Genomic DNA, 23,137 nt, shown 5'->3' on the forward strand with positions numbered 1-23,137 from the left:
TGTTATAGATTTGTATGGGACACTCAAGTACATTTATTTATTATGCAACTTGTACTGCGCAAACTAAACCCGAAGGTGTCAAGGCGCCCATCAAAAAGATCAAAAAGGCAAAGCACAACTACATGTACGCGCGTACAAAGAGATGGGTCTTCAGGGCAGTTCTAAATTATTTTAAAGTGGGAAGAGACCTTACTTCCAGTGGAAGAGCGTTCCACCACTTTGGGGCCAGATTGGAAAAGGCTTTACCACCCCATCTAGTTTTCCGAATCCGCAGGACTGAGAGAAGAAATCTATTTGAAGAGCGAAGGTTCCTGCCAGGATTGTAATGAGACAAAATAGATCCAATTCCAGTTCCAGTAAGGCTATTTTTTGCTAAAGCCAAGTAAACCATACACATGGTCTTAAAAAGTATCCGATCCTCAACGGGAAGCCAGTGAAGCTGCTTCCTGGCGGAGGTGGCAGAGGCACATCGGGGTAGATCCAGAACAAATCTGGCTGCGGCATTCTGGACCAACTGCAAGTGCTGGAGCTGACTTTTATTCAGTCCCGCATACAGCGCATTGCAGTAGTCCAGACGGGAGCCCAGGAGGGCAACAGCAAGTTGCTTTCTTGCCTGCAAAGAAAGATAGTGCCTAATTTTCCTCAGTATGCGGATGATACCCCAACAGGTCGATACAGTCCTGTTAACCTGTTGGCGCATACTGAGGATAGGATCAATCATAACCCCAAAATTTTTGGCTGAGGAGGTAGGATCAGGACACGCTCCCAGTGAGTCCGGCCACCACTCAGCTGACCAAATCTCCTCCTTTCCTCCGAACACCATCACCTCTGTCTTCTCCCCATTCAGTTTCAATGAATTGTGAATCATCCATTGGCCGACTGCCTCCATACAAGATCTAAAATTGGAGGCAGTCGACGTAACTGACGTACATCAGAGGCATATTACGGGTTATGTTGCACTGAAACAAATTACACGTTTACGGCTATGGTAGATTACAATAAAAGGGGGACTACCCCAACCATAACAAGTATATTCATGCTTTGCTTAGCATCTTGCTAGAAATGCAGCTCTTTCTCCCACTATTTAACTCATCACCGGTCTATCCGTTTGGGTATAATAGCTTGAGGAGAGCAAGTCTGTTAATCTCTTTCAGACTGCAGAGGCCACCCAAAATAAAAATCAGAGTTCTTTGGCTGGTGATTGCTAATGGAGGATTGCATGCAGGCAAACTATTCGTTAAGGAAAGATAGTTACTAATATACCCTTCTCAAATAAGAGAGAAGCCACCTTGGTAAGATGGTTCACCTCAACAGGAACAGTGTTGTAGCCACCCTCGGAGTGGGGTTATTTTCCCAATTAAATCATATGATATATTAAAGGGACACATTTAGCAGCAATAATAATCCTGCAGGAGTTTGGTGTGGTATTTTCTTGCTTTTGCAGGTTGATCTTGTGACACTGACGACAGCCAAAACAACCACTGCGGTTTCTTCCAGCTAAATAGAAAACAGCAACATATTTTCGAAAACAAACTGTATTGCCTCCTCTTAACTTCAATGAATGGCTGTACCAAGGTAAAGGTTCAATCATACCTTGAAATTCCTTGGTTTGTGAAGTATAAACAAATATTGATAAAAGCTCACTTTGGAGTATTTCCGGGCTTATGTCACCTAATACCATGGCTGAGTACAGAGGGACCAAAGACCTGTTGCTTATGTAAACTGAGAGAAGAGAACATTATGCACCTCCTTTGTGGATGTCCGGAACTGAAAGTTGAAAGAATATCTATTGTTAAGAGACATTTTAATGTTCAAGGAATAAGGAGTTGCAGTCAAGCTTAGATAAGATGCCTCCATACTGACGATATAATATTAACTTTGGCTTTTGTAAAGTTCTTAATGCGACTGAGAGTTAAGTTAGATTACCAAAACAAATAGAATGTAATGTAGGATGTATATAGAATGCAAATAGTAAAATGAGCTTGAAGTCCAATATATCTATGTTTTATAACTGGATGTTATAAGTAAGAATTACTGCATATATATTGTAAGATTTTAATTAATCAAACAATAAACTTCAAATCAAACGAACTTTAATGAGAAGGAATTGTATTGATTTGGTAGGGACAGTTTATAGTCAGCTCAGTGGTTTGGTAGACATTACACATTTAAGTATGAGGCCTCAAAAACTAATTACGTAGCTTAGCAGTTACTGGTTTTATAACCGCTCCATGCCACTGTGAAGGCACAGGTGGTTTCTGACCTCGCTCACCTATAAAGAAGTTTGCTAGCTCGACGGGGGATGCTGTTTTGCCGAGCCATTCCTCTAGGAAATGTCCCATACTTGGGCCTTGTATCTTTCCTTTCCGCAATCCCAATACTGATAGCCTTTGGCTCGATATTCCAGGAGCCGCACTGTGTCCCGGAGGTCCTGCTCTTGGCGTTTTATGTCAGAGTGGTTGAGTCCCAGGGCAGTCACTAAGGTCTCCAGATTAGCGACCTGGTCCACTCTAAGGAGGTTCACATCTAAACCTACTGCCTTCATTTTATTTTCTAGGACTGAGCACGTATCTTGAGTAGCTTGAAGGATGTGATCGAATTGGAAAACTGGTGGCTCTCCATAGCCGCCATGAGATGAGAGGTGCTGTCCTTGCACAATGGGTGCCATGGTCCAGAGGTATCAGACACATTTCAATTTTCCCATGTCGAAGGGAGTAAAGAAGCAGCATTATGTACATGATTGCACAAACCTCTTCTGTGGCAGCTCTTTTACAGTCTGCCAAACATAATACATCACCCTATGCGACCTTAAGTGTCAAATGTGGCATCCACTTAGCACAGCGCTGCCACATTTCCATTTAGTGTTCTACCATTCAGATGTGGTCTGTGTATCAAGACAACAGACGGGGAGGAAGAAATTACATAGGGGCACCCTAGAAGTATTAGTCAGTTCCCCACACTCAAATCTGCGATTGACATTTAAAACTATTGTTCCTTGGGATCTGCAAATGCACACATAAGTACTTGCCTGGCATTAGGTTCCGATGAGGTTCACCTTTTTTTGGATGCCACAAAGGCTTTCAACCATATCGACTGAAGTTATCTATTTCGGACCATGAAGAGGATGAGCATAGGTCATGACTTTCTCATGCTTGCCAAAGGCATACATCGTGCTCCTATTGCATCTGTCGCGTGAGGAGGATTCTCCTCCCTGTATATTCACATTCACCACGGTACCAGACAGGGGTGTTCCTTATCCCCAACTGTTGTTCCTACTGGCTCTGGAGCCTCTGCTGGTTGGAATACAATCTAATGACAACTCTAAGGGCATTAACATGACAGTGGGTGAGGCTGTCTTTTTACTACACGGATAACATTCTCTTGACATTATCACGCCCCTCAGCAGCCTGTTTGATATCCCAATTGGACTCCTTCGCTGTTTTTCTGCATACAAGATAAACTGATCAAAACGTGAGGCCCTACCCTTACTGCCCACTACCACGAGAGCCTCTCTGGACCACCTACCATTTAAATGCTGCAGTCCCATTTGAAATACCTCAGGGTATATATTAACAGGGATGGAAGCCATGGTCTTGGATAAAACGCAGCCCATTGTGGATTATATGGAGCACAACTTTAGAAGGTGGACTGCCCTAAATCTATTCGTTGGGTAGGGTTCAAATCAAGATGAGTGTCCTTGCTAGATTCAGCTATATCTTCAGTATTTTGCCCCTCGTCATAACACTCCCCCGACTTCAGAGCATCAAGCACTCAATTTCCTGATTCGTCTGCGGCCCTGATAGACCAAGAACAAAGGGAGATAAGCTCCACTCCTCATTGGAGAAGGGTGGTTTACATCTCCAAGATCTGGAGGATCATTGGTTGGCGCAACAGCTGGCCCATACTGTGTACTGGTTGCCCACTTGCACGGCCACGACCATATGGGTGTTATTGGAACATCACATTTTGCAGATATCCGGTGATCTCGCATCATATTACACTTCGAGGCCTTCAAGCTTCAACCCGATCATTTATACTTCTCAGTATGTGTGGCATCGGGCCTATCGGCTGGTTCGAGTTCCGAGCGCTGTACATTCTAACGCCACATTGAGGCACAATGCGGCATCGCGGTCGGTGGGAAGAAAATTCATTTATCCATCTGGATTAACCAAAGAGTTCTCCACATTGATGACGACGTTTCTAATGGTTCCATCAAGTCGTTTCCCGACTTGAGGAAGGAATTTGAGATTACATACTCCCAGCTATGGAGATACAATCAAACATCTCTCGCCCTATCACGTGTGGGGGACTGCGCATATCAGCTTGTCTAGTTATTCCATTCTTCATTACCTTTACACTTGTAAAAAATTCGGGGGGGGGGGGGGAGCGGGGGCTATTGCAGGTTTGTATGCTGCATTACTGAGTCCATTTTTCGCATCTCCTACATCCACTGCACTCCGTGCATGGAGGGAAACACGTCTTCACATGCAATTCTTGGAGGATGACTGGGATATCCTCTTCCAAACTATAATAATGGACAACAGGCGGCATGCCTGAAGTATAGTTTTTCAAGATCCTCCACCGCGGTACTGATCCCCAGCATGGTTACCAGGGCCCGCCTTAGTGTGGATTCTTGATGGAGATGTGGTATGCCGGATTGCTATACTGTTCACATCTTATGGGAATGTGACTGGCTGAGAGCTTTTTGGTGCAGCGTAATCCAACATGTTAATAGGTGGCTCTCCACAGCCTAGGGGTCATCAAGCTGGAGATCCTGCAACACTGGAAATCGACACTTACTCCCACCTTACAGACCTGGTTGGATAACATGTACGACATTGCATGCTTTGAACGCCTTATTTATGAGCTAAATGATAAATTGCAGCTATTTAAAGAGGTTTTGGGCTCTTTTCTCAAATACTGAGGAAACATATCCATCTACATACTCAGGGGGCCTATTGTGTGCATTAGTTTTCTTCTTGTTCCATACAGGGGCCCTAGACACTGCCTCAGGCCCCTCCTTCACCCAACTATGCTCCCCAGTCTTCTGCCATGCTGTTGTTTATCTCCAACAGACGGGGGTTCCTCCCCCTCTGCTCTGCTGAGACGGGTCCTTATGACTAGAACTAGTTGGCGCTGGGGCCCACCAGCCATCTTCGCAGGAGGATTTACATTAATCTCTTCTCCCCACGCTGATGGCGTGTTCCTCCCTACCTCACCCCCAAGGATCACTCTTCTTGCCATTTAATTGTTTAAGTCTTAGTTGCCCATTTCCTGCGTCTGCTCTTTAAGATCTGTATTCTGCTGTTCAGGGAGACCTGTTGTGTAGATTTATTACAGGTGTGTATTATATCCCTATCGACTTATCATCTTGCATGGTGGCCTGAAAGTATTTTCTGTGTCTACTCTTGTTACAGTTTTGGAAAAACTCAATAAATAACTGAGATTAGGAAGAAAATCAAACAAGATCCATTGGGTGACCGCGGATTTCTAATTCTTCTCTAATTAGACAGACAGTTTGGGACAGTATGTGCTAGAACAACTGCCCACTGATCAATTCCACAAGCCAATTGGGGGCACAGGGGAAGGGGGAGAAAGCTGAGGTCTGCTAGGCCCCTTTGTTGGGCACTAACACCCATATTTGCATCTACCCACTTGCAGCTCACCACCATTATCTTGGCAGCAGTTCATCCACCATCATCCAAAGCAAGTGGCTTAGATTGGGGACTCAGAGTCACTCCCTTTATAGCACCTAGACCGTGCTCTTCTACACTGCCCAGAAGGGCATCCCAAGAATATTACAAGTTAATGAGGGTAAGGGCAGAACCCCTAATGTAAGCAGTAGATGCCACAACACACTGAGCTCCCTCTCTTGCAGTGTTGCAATTTTGACTTCTCGCATTGGATCTCTGTGCAGTCACGTCATCTTTCTGGAGGCTTCATCACCTCTCCTGCAAGTGACTGTCAGGCTGCGGACCCTTTTTGCTGCTATGCACAGTGCAATAGGTCTTGTTTAAGTGGTCTGTCAGGCGGGTGCTTCAGGTCTTACTGGACCTTATTCCAGGAGGTCACCAACAGCCAGCACTTTGGACTCATCATTCCTTTCAGTCCCCAGCTCCACAATAATTTCTCAGCATTTAGGGAATCCAACTTTCAGGCACATCTGTGCAGAAATGGGGTGCTGCAGAGTAGGACGTCAAGTGCATATTTTACTCCACTGGCTTCATGCTACGCCCCTTAAGCTCCAGGTTTTGACTACTAATGCGGTGCTTCAGAGCAAACCCCAGTTTAATATGCAAGCGCAGTACCTCAGAGCAGACTTTGGTGCAACAATGATGACCTCATAAAGCAAGAAAACTTGAATTGCACCTAAGAGAATGCTCCTGTTTAAGTCTGAATAAATTGTACCTCAGTGTGGACGCCTAGGGGAAGTTCTTGGTGGAAAAAAAGCATATTAACAGACAAGAGCGCTGTGAACTAATTCCCTTGCAACATGGCTTGAAAAAGAGAGATGTACCTACTTTGGATTTTTTTGCATGGAATCCCAGAACTTCCAAGCCAAAAGAAATAAGTTGAAACCTGTACATAAAATGAAATCAGGAAACTGAGACGGGATTAGGTTTCCTCTATCTCTCCCTACCAAGGACAACAATCACTGCTAATGAAGTGGGGCTTGCACAAAGGAGCAAGGTAGCTCCAGAAGTCATCACATCTATGTATGGCCAGGGAGTCTGGGATGTATGTCAGCTGTAACTTGATTTCGGATTAAACAAAGCCCCTGATTACGAAGTTGCTATATAAATTCTTACCCATGCGCAAACCCATTTAAGCATGGGTCGGAATTACACGTTATTTAACGCATCCGATAGTTATAACCCAACATTCATTAAATTTCGACATGTCAAACCTGCCAAAATGTAACATACAAAGCATCCGGTATTTACTGTATCATGAGGATTATGGGGCATTTAGCACAAACATCTGCATTTTATGCCCCAGAAACTTGATATAGGTGCTATTTGTCGCACCTGATAAATAACCAACCTGTGGTATCGTTGACTAGGTGTAATAAATAGCATCTATACTTGTAATCAAGTGCAAAGAGTGGGAAAATGCTACAGTTCCTCACTTGCTTTGAAAAATACCCAATGGAAACCAAGAAACAGGACTCGACATATCAGTACTTATGTGATGTCAGTGATGTTATCAATGATATTTGTGATGCTATCAGTTATGTCAGTGGTAAATTTATGAGCAACGCACTAGAGAAGTTTAAGTTCTGGACTTAACAACTAGAAATTTGTAGGACTTTTTAGGTTTTATATTGTAACCGTATAGTCATACCACTGAAGTTTTATATGAATATTTATCTGAGCAGCTCACAGTTTTTCACCCTTCCACAGAAGATGCAGTGGTATAATTATACCGTAATAAAAGGTACATTCTTAGTGATTAAGTTTAAGAACCAATAACTCATATTTTACCACTTTATTTGTCTAGATTATTAGTCAAATTCAGTTCGAATGAACATTGCAAAGAACTATGGGTTGGGGTAAAGAGATACTAGATTCCATATTTTTAATATACATACAAACCAGTCTGTCTAAATGCTGCCATGTCTATTCCACATCAATTTTTTCAAAATCGTTGGAGGTATGGGGTTCATCCAGTGATGTATACAAACTACTGTTTTAAAACGAGTATTCATACTACAAGTGCCGAGTGACCTAGCTGTGTTTTGTTTGGCCTTTACTAATTACATGGTAAGTCATTGCCCACACCAAGATCACCTTTTTCAAAAAATCTCTTTATTTTTTCTTTCACAATGAAAGAGTTGGCAAAAGTTAATTAACAAACCAAACATATTTGATACTACTGCATCACAATATTTTGACCAATGCAATGGGCAAAAAACATTCTTGCCTTTCTTGTTTCCATGGAAACCAGACGCCTGTAAAGTCTGTTGTATGATAAGTCATGTTTCCACATTTTACTGTTGAACATGAATGATGACAAGGCACAGAAGAGCAACAAGCCCCAGAGCTTGGAGGCCAAGGAACCACAGCATAACCCAGAAGAATACTACAAGAACAGGTTCCACAGTCCTTTCACCAAAGTACATCCTTGAGAACCCTAGACTAATTAGTATTTTGTTGATTTCGCCAAAAAGAGTTCCCAACTTTTTATAGTCATCTCCAGGGTGCTCTGCTGCATGGTTGCTTAGGTTTTGCGGTATCTACGAGAAAGAAAAAAAGTGTTAAACTCCGGATCGCAGTAATATACAAAACCTTTAAATCCGTTTTTCCTTTTTTTTTTTAAAGTAGAACAGAAATTTGGCATTTCACATTTCCAGTGCAAAAGCATGAAATCGATGGCCAGTATCTACGTAACAATTTGGATAAATATTATAAAAACAGTGACCCCAGCTGGGTTCCAGTCTCAGCTTCGGCACACAACCAAATACCATGCGATTGCTGACAAATCACTTCCTCTCCGTACCTCAAATGGTATATGTTTGTAATATAATTTTAACCATTCCTGGATTACATTGTTCACGGAATAATCCTTCAGGTCTGAGATATTTTTGTAAGCATGTAATTTTTTCATGCCGTCTCAAATGCAATATTTCTTTCATTTCCAGCATGGGTTCTACGGCCAAGAAGATTGTCCCTGATAAACTGAATAGGGAAAAGTCAAATAGAAAGGGAAAATTCTAAATTGGTAAGAGTTCATCCAAACAGTACATCCTATGTAAGTAATACAAGTGTACAATCTGTGTACATTATTAATAGTCCTACTGAACGTTTGTGTTCTCAAATTTAAACAGTAGATCTAGAAAAGGGAACACAAGCAACAGCACTTCAAAAAATACAATTGAATCATCAAATGAGAGAAACTGAAAAGTTACAACCATGGCAATTTTCAATAGTTTTAGGCCGAATTAGGTCATATTATCCAAGTGATTTTTCAAGGATGAGAAGAGATCAAGAAATAAGCAACAGCTGCATAAAATGAGACAATGACTTAAGGCAGGGAAGTTATAGGACAGAGAAGGACTATGGTTTTTATTAGTGACCACACAGGATGGCCATATCTTTCACATCACGAAACATTTAACAACGTATGCGCAATTCCCAGAGTTCAGTGAAGCATTTCCATGAACAGTGCTGTGATAGTGAGCGACCAAGGTTGTATCCTTTTAGGAGCATGGAAATGACTTGCCATCTGTATGTATGAAAGGGAGACATGTTAATGAAATATTATGTCACACAATATTATACTTTAAGATTAAAATGGGATCACCAAATTCGCATTACAAATGGAATTTCAAAATCATTCAGTGATGTCCGAATTGTTTACTACAACAGCCTCAACTTAGCCTAAGAAAAGTAAAGTCACTATCACCAGTTTAGAAAATGAGATTTGTTTCAGAAAGTTTCTGAAATGAACATTTAATTTCAGCCCCAAAATGGGCAGATCTTTACAGAAAAAGTGAAAAGGAAAGATACAAAAAATGTTTCAGTGTTAAACGCACTCCATTATGTGGAAGTGAAGATCTTTGTTGTATACTTCTTCATCAATCGCAAGGACCTGTAAGTACACATTAAATTGGACTTGGATGGCTTTTAGATTAGTTGCTAACACAACTAATATTCTGGCATTATCAGCACTTGCCTACAAGACCTTAGCTAATAGGAATAATAACATCTTTTGTTGCTTCATGGGCTATAGCTTCACTTTCAAAGAAATTGAGGGAGGTGGTTATGAAACACACTGGTTGTATTAGATGCAACTACAAATTCGATTGGGTGCTTTGAGTCCTCTATGAAAATAAGTGTATTAGGGCACAGTTATGCAGAAATGGGGCCTTATTGTACATGATTGCTCCTAGTAAGGCTGAGCACATCGTCTTTTCAATATATTTTTCTCAGATCTCCCTGTTACTAAAAACGTTTCAAATGTTTTCTACTTAAGTTGAGTGGCAATAGGCTATGTTACCGGGTTCGAGAGAGCAGGCACAGGCTAGGCAAGATGGCGGACACAGCTGTGTCCGAGTGAGGCACGCTACGAGCGCTCTCCGTCACCCACCCCCCTGTCCCCCTGGATGCCGGTGAAGAAGCCCGAAAGAAGCCTGAAAAGCGAATATTAAGTGCCGGTTAAGTTATCCGGAATGCTGAGGCTGCTGCTATTCATATATCAACAAAAACGCAGACATAACCTGCATTTCACTGGTCATTGTGTGCGCCATTTCGGCAGAGCTGCGGTCGGCTCCTGGCGTCAAGAGGAGAGAGCTGCGGCGGCCGATCAGCAGACACTGGGCTCTTTCGAAAATCCGGGCCAGAGCTTTGTAGCCGGGATGGATCCCAAGAACACCAACTCTAAAGTGCTTTCCAAGGATCCGAAGACTCGTGCAGCGGCTGCTGCAACAGTACCTTCAACAGTACCTGCGGCTATTCAAGTCAGCACTCATGCAGCTACGGGGCAAGGTGCTGGGGATATCGATATGCCTGAAAACTCCGGCAATTTTTCAGCAAGCCATGGCTCTTACTCTGGGGGCTTTGCGGTCTGTGGATGTGGCAGGATCTAAGTTAACGATCCCCGAGATCTTTAAGAAAAAAACGCCAGGTAAAACGAAAGTGCTGGAGGTAGATCAAACGGTCACAGTAGCAGCCCTGCATAGTGGTAGTATTCCTGGCATATTAAGAGCGGCACCAAATGTATCAAAGACTTCTGTGCTAAACCTGGGCGCACCCCCTCTGTTTAACAAGAAGAACTCTGTGGGAGAAAGTAGGGAAAGTGAGCTGGGCAATACTTTAGTGCCAGTTGATTTAGAGCTTACTGATGAGAATGCTGCTCCTCCCCAAATGGCAAATGGGGATATACTGGATATCCAAATTGGCTTGTTAAGAGTCCCATCCCCAGTTGTTGCCAGTGGAACCCTGTCGAAACGTCTCAAGGATCTGCGACTGACAGTGGAACCCTTACTGGAGAAGCGACTATTGAGGTGGACTCCGTTGATTCAGGTGGAAAATTCTATTCTATGTCTGATGTTTCCAATACCTCAGAGATTGAGAGCGCTGATGGTGACTGGGCTGACGATAGAAGCTCAACTAGCTCTGCTCCCCTTGATGAAGATGAGCACAGTTTGCTACTTTCAGGAGAAAGGAGTACGGTACGAAAAGCACAAGAGGCAAAACACCCGCCTGATGCATTCCCAAACGGCTAATAAGTAATGATGGATCACCTCTTTTGGATCATTCTACTTTACCACAACTTGAGGGGATGAGCGAAAGTAGAGGGGGCCCTGGCTTCAATTATGGAGAAATTGACAATGAATTCACTTTGGCCACTATATATCAGGCTATTATGTTACACCATGAGGAGACTAGGGCAGAAAGCCTGCGGATGAGGGGGCAGTTCGCAAGCTACAGAACCAGGTGCGCCGTGTTGTTAAGTCCTGCACGGAGCTGTCGTGAGGATTGGAGATGCTGAGAATAGAATCTTCTCAATGGAGGATGAATTTGCTCAACAGAAAGCGGACGTATCTTCCCTTCATTCTCTTAGAGACGACATAAACTGGAAACTAATTGACTTCGAAAACCGGTCAAGGAGGAACAATTTGCGTATTCTGGGCACTCCGGAAGAATTAGAAGGGAAAGACATTCGTCAATTTGTAATTGATTTGTGTGTAGAAGCCTTTCCTGAATTGACTCATTGGAAGTGGGAGCTTGAGCTCCAAAGGAATGATGGATTTCCTTTCCAGTTGCGGGGTGGTGTTAGGGGGGCATAGGTTAAACCTAGAGCAATATTGATTTGCTTGAATAGCTTTTTACTCCACGATCGCTTATATGAATTAGCGCGAATGGACCGCAAGAGGAGAGCGAAGGGCTGTGATTTTTTTTGTGCGCCCAGATTTTGTCAGGGCACTGTTTAGCAAAGGTGGCATTTGTACCAACTGATTCCGCTGTTTCAAGCGAAAGGGGCACAAGCCTTCTTATTAAATCCTTCTAAGCTCAAGATTATTTATAAGGAAAAAACACTATTCTTTATCTCCGAGATAGCTGCAAAGGATTTCTTGGGCACAATTTAGTGAGAAATAGGCTACTGGTGTAATGCAAAAAGCTTCTCTTTTTTACCTTGTTTCTTTAACCAGGAGTATGGGGGGGTGGGAGGCACTCAACCCTTTCTCTCCATCATTAATAGGAACTACTCAGTCCCTTTGCCTCATTTGGGTAGGTTTATGGGTGGGTGGGGGGATCTGGGGCTGCAAGTGGGAGGGGGGTGTTCGGGGTTGCCGGGGGGCTGTGAGGCAGGGAATAGAATGGTTGGGTCTTTGCATTTGAATGATAGCAAGGTGTGGGTGAATAGACTTATCATAGCAGTACCTTTCTTTTCTGAGTTTCTAGTACCAAGTAGTTTGTTGGGATGGCAATGTTGGAGTTTTTCAGTTATGATAAAACAATTTTTATTTAAGGATGGGTAAATTTGCTGTCTATTCGTGGAACATATGCGGCTTGAATAATAGGAAAAAAGAGGGATTATGGCTCAGATTCTTAAAACAATGAGGGTAGAATTGTTGTGTGTTCAGGAAACACATATTGCATGGAATATTAGGGGATGGTTAAGAGATCTGGGTTTGGAACATGTGTGCTGTACACGTCAAGGGTCAACCACGAGAGGGGTTGCCATTTTGAAGAAATTTGGTTGGGGGGGCGGGTGGGGGGGGCGGAGTGCAAGCGTGCCAAAGCAGACCCTTATGGTCGGTGGGTGAATATTGAGCGGAGGATAGATGGCCTTGTGGCTACTATTTGTTCACTCTATGGTCCCAATTCTGATGATCCTGATATTTTGAATAACCTTAATATTGAGCTTGCTACTTGGCCATCTCCCTTAATCCTATGTGGGGATGTTAACCTTTACGTAGGAGGAAATGTAGACATTCGGGTAATTATTTATATGACGGGAAAAAAAAAGTCTTCAAAGCTACCAGGGGTCTACTTAAGGATTGTGGATTAGTAGACGTCTGGTGGTTGAAAGGTTGGGCGCCCCAGGGAATACCTTTTATTCTGCCCCTCATCGAAAGCATGTACGGTTAGACAATTTTTTATAACGGCAGAACTGGCAACCAACGCTAGGATTGATATCCTACCTAAAATATTCTCGGACCACAATCTGATCATATGAGAAATAGAAATCTTGTATAGTTCTCCTAAAAAATCCTGGACATTCGAGTGTCAACTACTAGCTCATCCCGGTTATTGTGAACAAATGTCTAATTGGATAGGGGATTTTTTCTTAATTAACCGGGGGTCTGCTCCAGTGTGTATGGAATTGGATGCGTTTAAGGCAGTAGTGCGGGGAGAGACCTTATGTTATTCCATTTATAAGCAACGCAGATTAAGGGTAGAATCTGCTGATGAGATGAACAAATTACGGCTCTTAGAAATTAACTTTATGCAGGCAGTAAGTAGCGGTCAGGATTGTGAACAAATTTTGAGTGATCTTGCTGTTCCGAAAATGAGGTTGTATCAAAACTTCTCTACTAAGTTAGCTGCTCAAATGGGAGTATACAGGTCTGAGCTACATGAGGTGGGGGAGAACCCTGGTCAATTATTAGCTAAAAGGCTACAACAGAAAGAGGTGGCTAGGAGGATTGATTTCATCCAGGATGAGCAGGGGGAAATTCTTGCTAAGCATGCGGAAGTGTTAGAGGTTTTTGGCAAATTCTACAGTCAATTGTATATGAATGAGGATACCCTGGGAATAGAAGGGAAAGTAGCAGAGTTCTGTGGGGATATTGTGATTTCTAAGCTAACTGCTGATCAAAAGGAAGAGCTAGATGCTGACATTACCTCGGAGGAAGTGGAGGGCGCAATATTATATTTGGCTGTCGGTAAGGCGGTGGGACCGGATGGGATTCCGCTTGAATTTTTTAGAACTTTTCGGCCGGTCTTGAAAGAACAAATGTTGGTGACTTTTTTGACCGCACAAAGGGGAAATGCACCATTGTCTTGGCGGAAATCTATCATTACGGTATTTTAAAAAACAGATAAACCCCCCCTGCCACCATCATCTTATAGACCTATTTTGTTAAATAATGCAGACAGTAAAATATACTCTAAAAATCTAGCAGTACGCCCATCGAGGATTATTTCAACATTAGTCTCACAATTTCAGCATGGGTTTATTCCGGGCCGGGATACTGCTGATCATGTTTGGTGTGTGATAGCTCTGATGGATGGGCAGAAGCCACAAAGACTACAATTGGAATCACCCTGTTGGATGCCGAGAAGGCATTCAACAGGGTGTCTTGGCCATATATGTGGGAGGCTTTACGGCTGAAAGGGTTTGGTCCTGGGATGCTTCAAGCTTTAAAATCTTTATATCGGCTCCCGGCTGCTTGCATACGCTTAGCAGGTAGAGAATCGGGTTTGTTCACAATTAGTCGCGGTACATGACAAGGATTCCCGTGTTTTCGCCCTTATTATTTGCCTTACACATTGATTTTTTTTTTGTCTAAATTAAACCAATCCATCGACATTAAACCAGTTATATTATGCGATACAGAGTACAGAGCTCTGGCTTATGCGGATGATATTGTCATCATTACCAGCGATTTGGTTTCCGCACTGTCAGCAATTGATGGATTGGCATCAAAGTTTGGGCTGTTTTCGGGGTACAAGCTAAATCTATCCAAGACACAGATATTATGTATTGGTAGCAATCCTCCTGATTGTATAACTATTGTCTCGGAAGCCAATCATTTGGGAATTAAAATATCTTCACCAATCAATAAGATCCCCGGAGATAAATATGAATCCTGTACTCACTAAAGTGAATTCAATGCTGGAGAGATTAGAGCATTTACACTTATCTTTGCACGGAAGGTCGAATGTTCTAAAGATGCTCGTGCTGCCCAAACTTATGTATATGTTCAGAACGATTTCACTTGAATTCCCAGCTTCATGTTTTAAAAGACTTGAGAGGATTAGTTCTAGATTCTTGTTGGTTATAAAAGGCAGAGAAGGGTGTATAAAAAGATGGTGCTGCCCAGAATTTGTGGTGGTTGGGGTATTCCGTATTTTATGTTTTACTATTGGGCGGCGGTTTTGCAATTTATTTGCCCTTTGGTTGTGGGGGATGGGACTAGGTGTTTGCCCTGTCATAGCCCCTCGATTTATGAGTTTGGGTTGGAGGGAAGAGGTCAATGGCTGTTTGGTTAAAGTATTGGAACTAAGCTACTTTAAGAAAACTAAATTCAAAATTCTTAAAGCCGCCTATGCTGTGTGGAGGCGGGTCAAGCGTCATTAGGGTCTCCAGAATTTAAACGCCTATACTCCATTTGAATCTGCTGGTGCACTCCCTTTGATTTTTTGAGACCAAACTGCATTTAGATGGCGTCAGAAGGGAATTCATCGTTTAGGAGATCAATGCCCGGATGGTAAGCTGGCCGCTTTCACAGAGTTACAAGCACTATATGGCCTGGCAAAACATAAATCTTTTAAATATCTGCAAATTCGTAGCTTTATGAATACGCTAGGCCTGGGCTTAGAGCGTCAACTTAGAAAATTCCCTTTAATTGAGAAGATGGGAAAAAAACACCTATTGGTCTATTTTATTCTGATTTGATAGGGGTACTGCCAGACAATATAGAGCAATGTCAAGAGAAGTGGGCAAAGATGCTAAATTTAGAGGGAATTGATATTAGTAAATCTTTTTGTTTGGCAAATCAAGTCTTACTGATGGGTAGGATGCGTGCACAACATTACATGGCTATCTAAGAAACATATTATACCCCTAGGAAAATCTCTAAATGGGGGACATCAGCTGGAACTAAATGTAATAGGTGTGGCTTCTTTGCGGCAGATGCTGTTCATATGTTTTACATGTGCCCAAAATTGGCTGACCTATTTTTGTCTATTGAATGTTTCCTAGCTTTAATAATGGGATCACCAGAGTGTATTACTGGAGAACTGGTGATGACAGGGGTTAATTCAGGCACTGCTGCACAAACAAGATCTAAAGCAATGACTTCTTTTGTCTTTATCTGCATGGCGGTTGTGCGCGCATGTATTACGAATGATTGTATTACCCCTGAGCCTCCGTCATTTACCAGTTGGTGGGCAAGACATCTGGCGATGTATAACTTGAAGTAGCCATCTACAAGACCAAGGGGAGAAGAAAGAGGGCAATGGGAGCTAAGATTTGGGCTGCTGTGACTGACTATATTTAAGATATAAAGATTTGATTGCTACTGTTCATTTCTCCTAGCTTAAGATGTTCTTTTCCTTAGTTTGCTTCTGTTGCCATAATTACAATTGTATCTTTGTTGTGTTTTCTATTTGCCGACCCCAATCATTGATTTATTTCCTTATGTCTGTATTGAAGAATCATCACTTCCTTGCACAAAAGGGGAAAAATCAATAAAACATTTTTTTAAAAAAAAATAAGCTGAGAGGCAATAATTTGTACATGCTAGCTAATAAAGATGACCCAGTACTGATTGACAAAATGTCTAGCAGGTTGCTTTTAATGGTACTGTGATTAAAACTTGGCCCATGGGATTACTAACTAAACTAGAAAAAATTGTATTTTATGGGAATTAATTATTACAAAAGCAATTTCCACCGTTAAAATGTAAATTAGTCACTGGTGATGTACTTGATTATACAAATCATTATATATTCTGATTTCTTAACACACATAGCAATCCTCACTCCGGGTACAGGTAACGGAGGTGTACAAATTAACACACTTCTAACTTACAATTCTATGTAAATTACATAAAATGAACAAACACAAATACAAATTATACTGTGTTGTACAAATTATTACTTTACAATTTGTGGAAGAACAAGAAACTTTCTTCAGTCTTCCAGTGATTTGTACATACAATGGCTGTGCTTCTTAATTATTGCACCGTCCACATAGAAGGTAGACTATAATGGGAACACCCACGGAGGACACATTTGCCCTCTGTTTCCTAGTGTGTGTCCATATAATTATCTGTTAAGAGATTTACAAACTGAATAAAGGAGTCTCCTCCAGAAGGTGGTGTTGAAGCGTTTCAGCCTTTTATGATTCAAAGCCTCTTCAGGACAGTGGAAAAAAGTACAACCTATAAAGAATAATGCATATTTCAACATATAATCAGGTACACAATACATTAAAGGTGCACCATCGAAAGGGATGTTACCCTCAAGGAAGCAGTGGCATGGATGACAGTGGAAGGTCAAAATTACTATTTTAACTCCAGTCCTAGAATCTTTGGGGGGTAATAGCAACTTTCCCCTAAATATTCCACGAGCTTAACTACTATTGCAACTCCAGTCCTGGAATATTTTGGGGAAAGTTTTAAATTCCCCAAGTATTTCTAAGAATGGTTGAAAAGTTGTTATTTTGAATGGCATAAAGTGCTGTCTTGAGGGCAAAAAACTAGGAATACCTTTCAGCTCCCGGCCCACACCTACCGCCGATGGTACTGGTAAGCAGTTTGCCCCCACGAGACTGCCCCTGGACGTGCTGAGCCCGGTAGGGTCCGGACAAGCCATATCAGCTAGGTATAGCTGTTGGGGTTAGTGGCACAGATACCTGGGTGACTCAGGGTGGCAACCGAGGGCCATCCTGCCAACAGGGGCCTAGAGGGGGCAATAAATAGACTGCCGAAGCCCAGCCCTCGGAAAGAGGCGTGCCTCCCCCTTTCCCTCAGGCATTAACAGACGTGAAGGAAACAGCAGCCTGGATCCCAAGAAACAGCTCACAGCTTAACTCCTTTGCACAGCACTGCCAGTGAGGCCCAACAGACAGAGGAAAAGGGCAGGGCTCCCTGAACGCCATGGCAGCCATAAAGGCCGCATGTGGGTGAAGACCAGCACCGAAGACTACTGGAGAGGCGTGAAGCGGTCTGTTCTAGCAGCTCATCTCTCTCACTAAGTGAAGTGAGAAATGTAAACTTTTCTATGTGTGCACAAGTAACCTGGGCCTGCTGGCATTCTCATCTGAAAAGCATGGTTAGACAGACAAGATGAAACCGTGCTCACAAATGGACTTAAAGCAACATGGAGTCAATGGTCAACACATGATCTCACAATATATAACTGCCTGTGGCATTACAACTCCCCAGGTGCATTACAACTGCCCAGGTCCAGGGTGGAGAGGACACAACGGTAATCCTCCAAGTAATCCAGGACTCACATATGGCCCTCTAATCTAAGATAGGGGAGGTACGAGTGGACACAATTTTTGCGGCACGATCTCTGTAATACTACTGTGAGGGTCTCCGAAGCAGAGGGACACATCTCAGAATTGGAGGACGCGGTCCGTGAGCTCATGACTGAGGTGTCCCGCCTGACATCGACCTCCAAGGTCCTTACCACCAAAGCAGAAGCTGCTTAAAACAGAAGCCGCAGAAGCAACCTCTGCCTCATTGGATTTCCTGAGAAGGTAAAAGGGTCAACTCCTGAAGTGGTCTGGAACAATAGATTACGTCTTGGATTGACCCGACCCGATTGTTAACATGCTTCATCACTGAACAAACCAATAGGTCCCAAACACAAAGCACCCCCTCACCCCCCCACCTCCTCGGGCCCTGCCCCATGATAGCCAAGATCTTAAATTACTGAGACAGGGACATGATTTTGTGAGAGGCGAGAATCAGAGGAAAACTCATGTACCAATATGGCCGGATGATGGTGTTCCCTAATTATAATAGACTGGTCCAGGATCAATGAAAATGATATGATTAAGTTAAACAAAAGCTCTGAACCATGGCGTTACAGTATAAACTTCTCTTCCTGGCACGTCCACTAGTCATCCTCAAGGGCAAGTCCCACTTCTTCAATATCCCAGTGGAGGCCTGCAAATGGCTAACAGAACAATTTTCCCAGCAACCAAACCCCGCCATCTTTCTGGGATCGCCCGGGCCCCTCAACTCTAGGGGTCATGGGCGCTGATCGCAGTCGCTCTCGACGGAGGAAGAGCTCCCATAGGGGCCGCCACTACTGCTGGGATGTCTTAGCCACCTCAAACTGGGATAATGAAGGAACGAGAGGCTCACCTGCAATGGAGAAGGATTCTGCCGGGAGCACCCCGGCCCAGGCAGACTCAGACAATTACCGACTCAATAACGAAGAGTGAATTTGTAGCTTTCACTTACTCCACAATATCAAAGCATGTCAGCACCATCTTATCCTTCATTAGTATTTGGAGATGGGAGCTCCAGGGTGGCAACTCTGATTAGTTTCCCCCAGGACACCCACAAAGCACTTAATTGCACCGATCCAGGGCCCCACATGACTCACCATGATGGCATTCGTGGCTATGACATTAAATGTGAACGGCCTGTTGGACCACGTTAAGAGGGGGCGATCATGCAGTTCCTCCATAGGCACGACTCTCAGGTTGTATTGCTACAAGAAACACTCCTCAAAGCGACTAATTGGTTCCTTCTAGTCAGATGTGGGCAATCCAGAGTCTATCAAACGGGTTTCCACTGCGGTTTTAGGGAAGTGGCGATTCTCCTCCACAACCCTCTGCAGATGGCGGTCTCCCTTGTAACCTGTGACGCATTCAGCAGGTTTGTGCTGGTGGAGGGCTCAATAAAGGGCAGCCTGTATAATCTCCTAAGCGTATATGTCCACCCACAGATTCCCAACTCTAGATTGCTATCACTTTGCCTTCTCTCCCCAGGCAAGCTATGATATTCTGGGTCCCTTGGACTTGGACTCTCTTAGGAGCCCCGACACTGAGCCTAGGGAGGGTAGGTGTCTGGCCGGCCGGGCCCCCTTGACACTTGGCGGGTCTGGAATCCCACAGCACGCGAACACACATATACCTGTGTGCGGCCCACGGCTCCCTCTCCCATATAGATCTTTTCCTATTGTAGGCTGCCAATCTCCTCTGCACACTGGGATCCCTAACCTCGTTAGGGAAATACTAGACCATGGCCCAGTCCCCCTTCGGGTGGGTAAGCCAGGAGGTAGGGGAAAAGACAAGCATGGCGCCTCAATGTTTGGTTACTGACCGACAAATGATTTAATCAAACCCTGGAGACTGGTTTTCCTTGACATTAACCGTGGAACAGTGTTCTCACCAGGTACTCTCTGGGAGGCTTGCAAGACAACTATGCGAGGAACGTTTGCTCCTGCATTAGGGATCAGGCACACCAGACACAGACTCGGATAACACAATTGCAGATTTCAATCTTGAAGCTTGAGACTCATAACTGGGGCACCCAGTAGGAACTTCTGAGCTATTTTTTGGCAGAGGAAAGGGTTGATCTGCAACAATTATGTCTGGGTGAGGCCTGTAGATGCTGGGAAGCCTCTGCAGAAAGACTGTACGAATGGGGGGACAAGTCGGAATGGTTTCTGCATTGGCTGGCCACCAGGGAATTCGCATCGAGGGTAGTTTCTAATATCACTGGGCCAGACGGCACAGAGGCCACTGCTGGACCAGTTGTGGCCACTATTTTTGCGAACTACTATTCTTGTATGCTGCGAGGCCTCGTCCCCACGGGAGACAGAATATCCCCCTGCCTACTCTGACTCACACAGAAAGAAAATACTTTGAGCAGCCCGTGACAATAGTGGATCTTGACAACACCCGCGCAGAACCTCCGGCCCAGACAGCTCCCCACGGAATACTATCACAGATTGCGTACACTCACTCTGCCCCCTCTCCTAAACATGCTCCTTGAGGCTATTAAACTCAGCCACATTTTGCCCGAACTAGACTTGGCCACAATTGTTGTCCTACTGAAACCTGGAAAGCCCCCTGACCTATGCACTTCTTACAACCTCTCTCATTAACACAGAGGTTAAACTCTACCAGCGAGGCGCCTGACTCATGAGCTTGGCCGCCTAACTCATCCGGACCAATGCATCTTGATCCCTTGCTGTAGCAATAAACACTGTATTAGCAGGGTTCACCTCAGCCAGATTCTGGGAACAATGTGCCACAGCCTGGATGCTGCTCGACTTTGAAAAGTCATCTGATTCCCTAGATTGGGCCTTTTTTCAGGAGGTGCTGGGTAAAATGGGCAAGGGACCCACATTCCGGGCCTATGTCCTTATTTTGTTTGCTGGGCTACAAGTGCAGGTGAGGGTGGACGGGGTGGTCTCCCTCAGATTCCAAATTTGTTGGGGAATTAGACAGGGATGGCCTTTGTCTCCCCTACTTTTTGCCCTGGCCCGGTTCTGTGGATATGTTGTGATGCCCAGTTTGGAGGTTTGGCTGAGAGATAGCATTGGAGGATATAATAGCCCCCTATGCTGATGAGGTCCTCTTGTTTATAGCTCTCCCAGCGGAAACTGGAGCCTGGCTCACTTCCATTCTTCAGGCATTCAGGGTGCATCAGGTCTGACAGTGAATTGATCCAAATCCCAACTGATCTCTCTTAGAAGAGACCAAGACGATAAAGGCTGGCACCCTGCCCTGCCAATCTGGCATCTTAGCTTCCGTTACCTAGGGATCCAGATGACGTGGGAGCCGGATCTAATTTGGAGTCTTACTCTTCGCCCCCTTAACCACACGATCCATACCGATCCAGACAGGTGGGCTAAACTGTCACTCAATGTGTTGGGCAGGGTGATCATGTACAAAATGATGGTCCTCCCATGACATCTGTATTTACTTCAGAATTTCTTTTTGAGGCTGACAGATCAGTATTAGTGGTTCCATAATTGACAAAAAGACGGTCAGACTTCCTAAGCGGAAGGGTTTTAGCCAGGTAAAACTTCAGAACCCTCCGGAGATCTAGAGTGTAAAGACCTCTCGGGAGGAGTGGTAGGTTGGAGAAAAAAGGTAGGCAGGGTGATAGACTGGTTGATATTAAAGTCTGAGACTACCTTAGGCAGAAAACCTGGGTGTGTCCTCAGCACCACCCTGTTGGCATGAAACACTGTGTAAGGTTCCTTACAACACAGGGCCTGGATTTCGCTAACCCTACGGGCAGAGGTAATCGCCACTAAAAAAGCGGCTTTCCAGGTCAAGTGCTGCATAGAGGCCTTATGTATAGGCTTGAAAGGGGCACCCATCAGCTTAGTAAGTATGATGTTAAGATTCCAGGGAGGGGAGGGGGACCTCACTGGTGGAAAAACTTTCTTAAGCCCCTCTAAGAAATCTTTAACCACAAGCATAAGGAAGAATGATGTCTGAGAAGGTGACTTCCTATAGGCTGTGATTGCCGCTAAGAGAAGCCAGATGGAGGGGTACTTGAGGCCTGACCTTGCTAAATGCAATAGATAGCGTAGATTCACCTGCTCTTGACCGTGGATAGGGTCAAGAGAGTTGTCAAGACACCATATGAAAAACCTCTTCCACTTGAAAGCATATGACTTCCTAGTGTAGGGTCTCTTGGCTTCTTTGAGAATGTTCATGCAGTCTGCTGGGAGGTCTAGGTGTCCACACTGGATGACCTCAGGAGCCATGCCGTCAAGCGAAGGGACGGAAGGTTGGGGTGGAACACCTTCCCCTGGTCCTTGGTCAACAAGTCTGGACAGCAAGGAAGTCGGCGGTGCGGGACTTCCGACAGCTGGAGGAGATCCGGGTACCACCACTGGCGTGGCCACTCCGGCGCTATCAGGATCATCCTGGTGTTGGTCCTGTAGAATTTCTGAATCACCACCGGGATCAGAGGCAGGGGAGGAAAAGCGTACAGCAATGTCTGCGACCAGCTGATCAAAAGTGCGTTCCCCGTGAGCCCTGTTGGGGGAACCTGGACGCCAATACGGGGCATTCTGCATTTGCCGCGTCTGCGAACAGGTCTATGTCCGATACGCCCCATTGTTGAAATACCTCCTGTGCGACTTCTTCGTTGAGCACCCAACCGTGCGCTTCTACAAAGCCTCTGCTTGGGCAGTCTGCTTGGACATTTTGGATCCCTGATAGATGAACTGCCACGAGGGGTAGACCTCTTGCCAGGTGCCAGTGCCAAATGGCTCGTGCTTCCAGGGATAGTACTCTTGACCTGTTGCCTCCCTGCTTGTTCAGATAGAACATAGTTGTTGTGTTGTCCGTCTGAACTTAGATGTAGTTGGTGCGCAGAGAAGGATAAAGAGATTTGAGCGCCAGATGAACGGCTCGAAGCTCTAGGAAGTTGATGTGGTAGCCTCGCTCTACTTCGGACCAGAGACCT

The 23,137-nt window shown here is 44.3% G+C and overlaps 1 protein-coding gene across 2 annotated transcripts in view; it reads right to left on the bottom strand.

Annotated features, from left to right (window-relative positions):
• Nucleotides 1-7,786: 7,786 nt before the first annotated feature.
• FAM241A (family with sequence similarity 241 member A) overlaps nucleotides 7,787-23,137 on the bottom strand; it is a 75,639-nt gene continuing 60,288 nt past the window's right edge. The window contains exon 2 of one of the 2 annotated variants that reach the window (XM_086961602.1): nucleotides 7,787-8,236. In XM_086961602.1, the coding sequence (XP_086817728.1) occupies nucleotides 7,991-8,236 (246 nt within the window). In that variant the 3' untranslated portion in view covers nucleotides 7,787-7,990. The remainder of the gene's footprint in view (nucleotides 8,237-23,137) is intronic. The other variant, XM_086961603.1, reaches the window with a different exon arrangement.

The sequence above is a fragment of the Lissotriton vulgaris genome, chromosome 3_1 (assembly GCF_964263255.1).
Source record: "Lissotriton vulgaris chromosome 3_1, aLisVul1.2, whole genome shotgun sequence".
In the NCBI taxonomy this organism is placed as follows: domain Eukaryota; kingdom Metazoa; phylum Chordata; class Amphibia; order Caudata; family Salamandridae; genus Lissotriton; species Lissotriton vulgaris.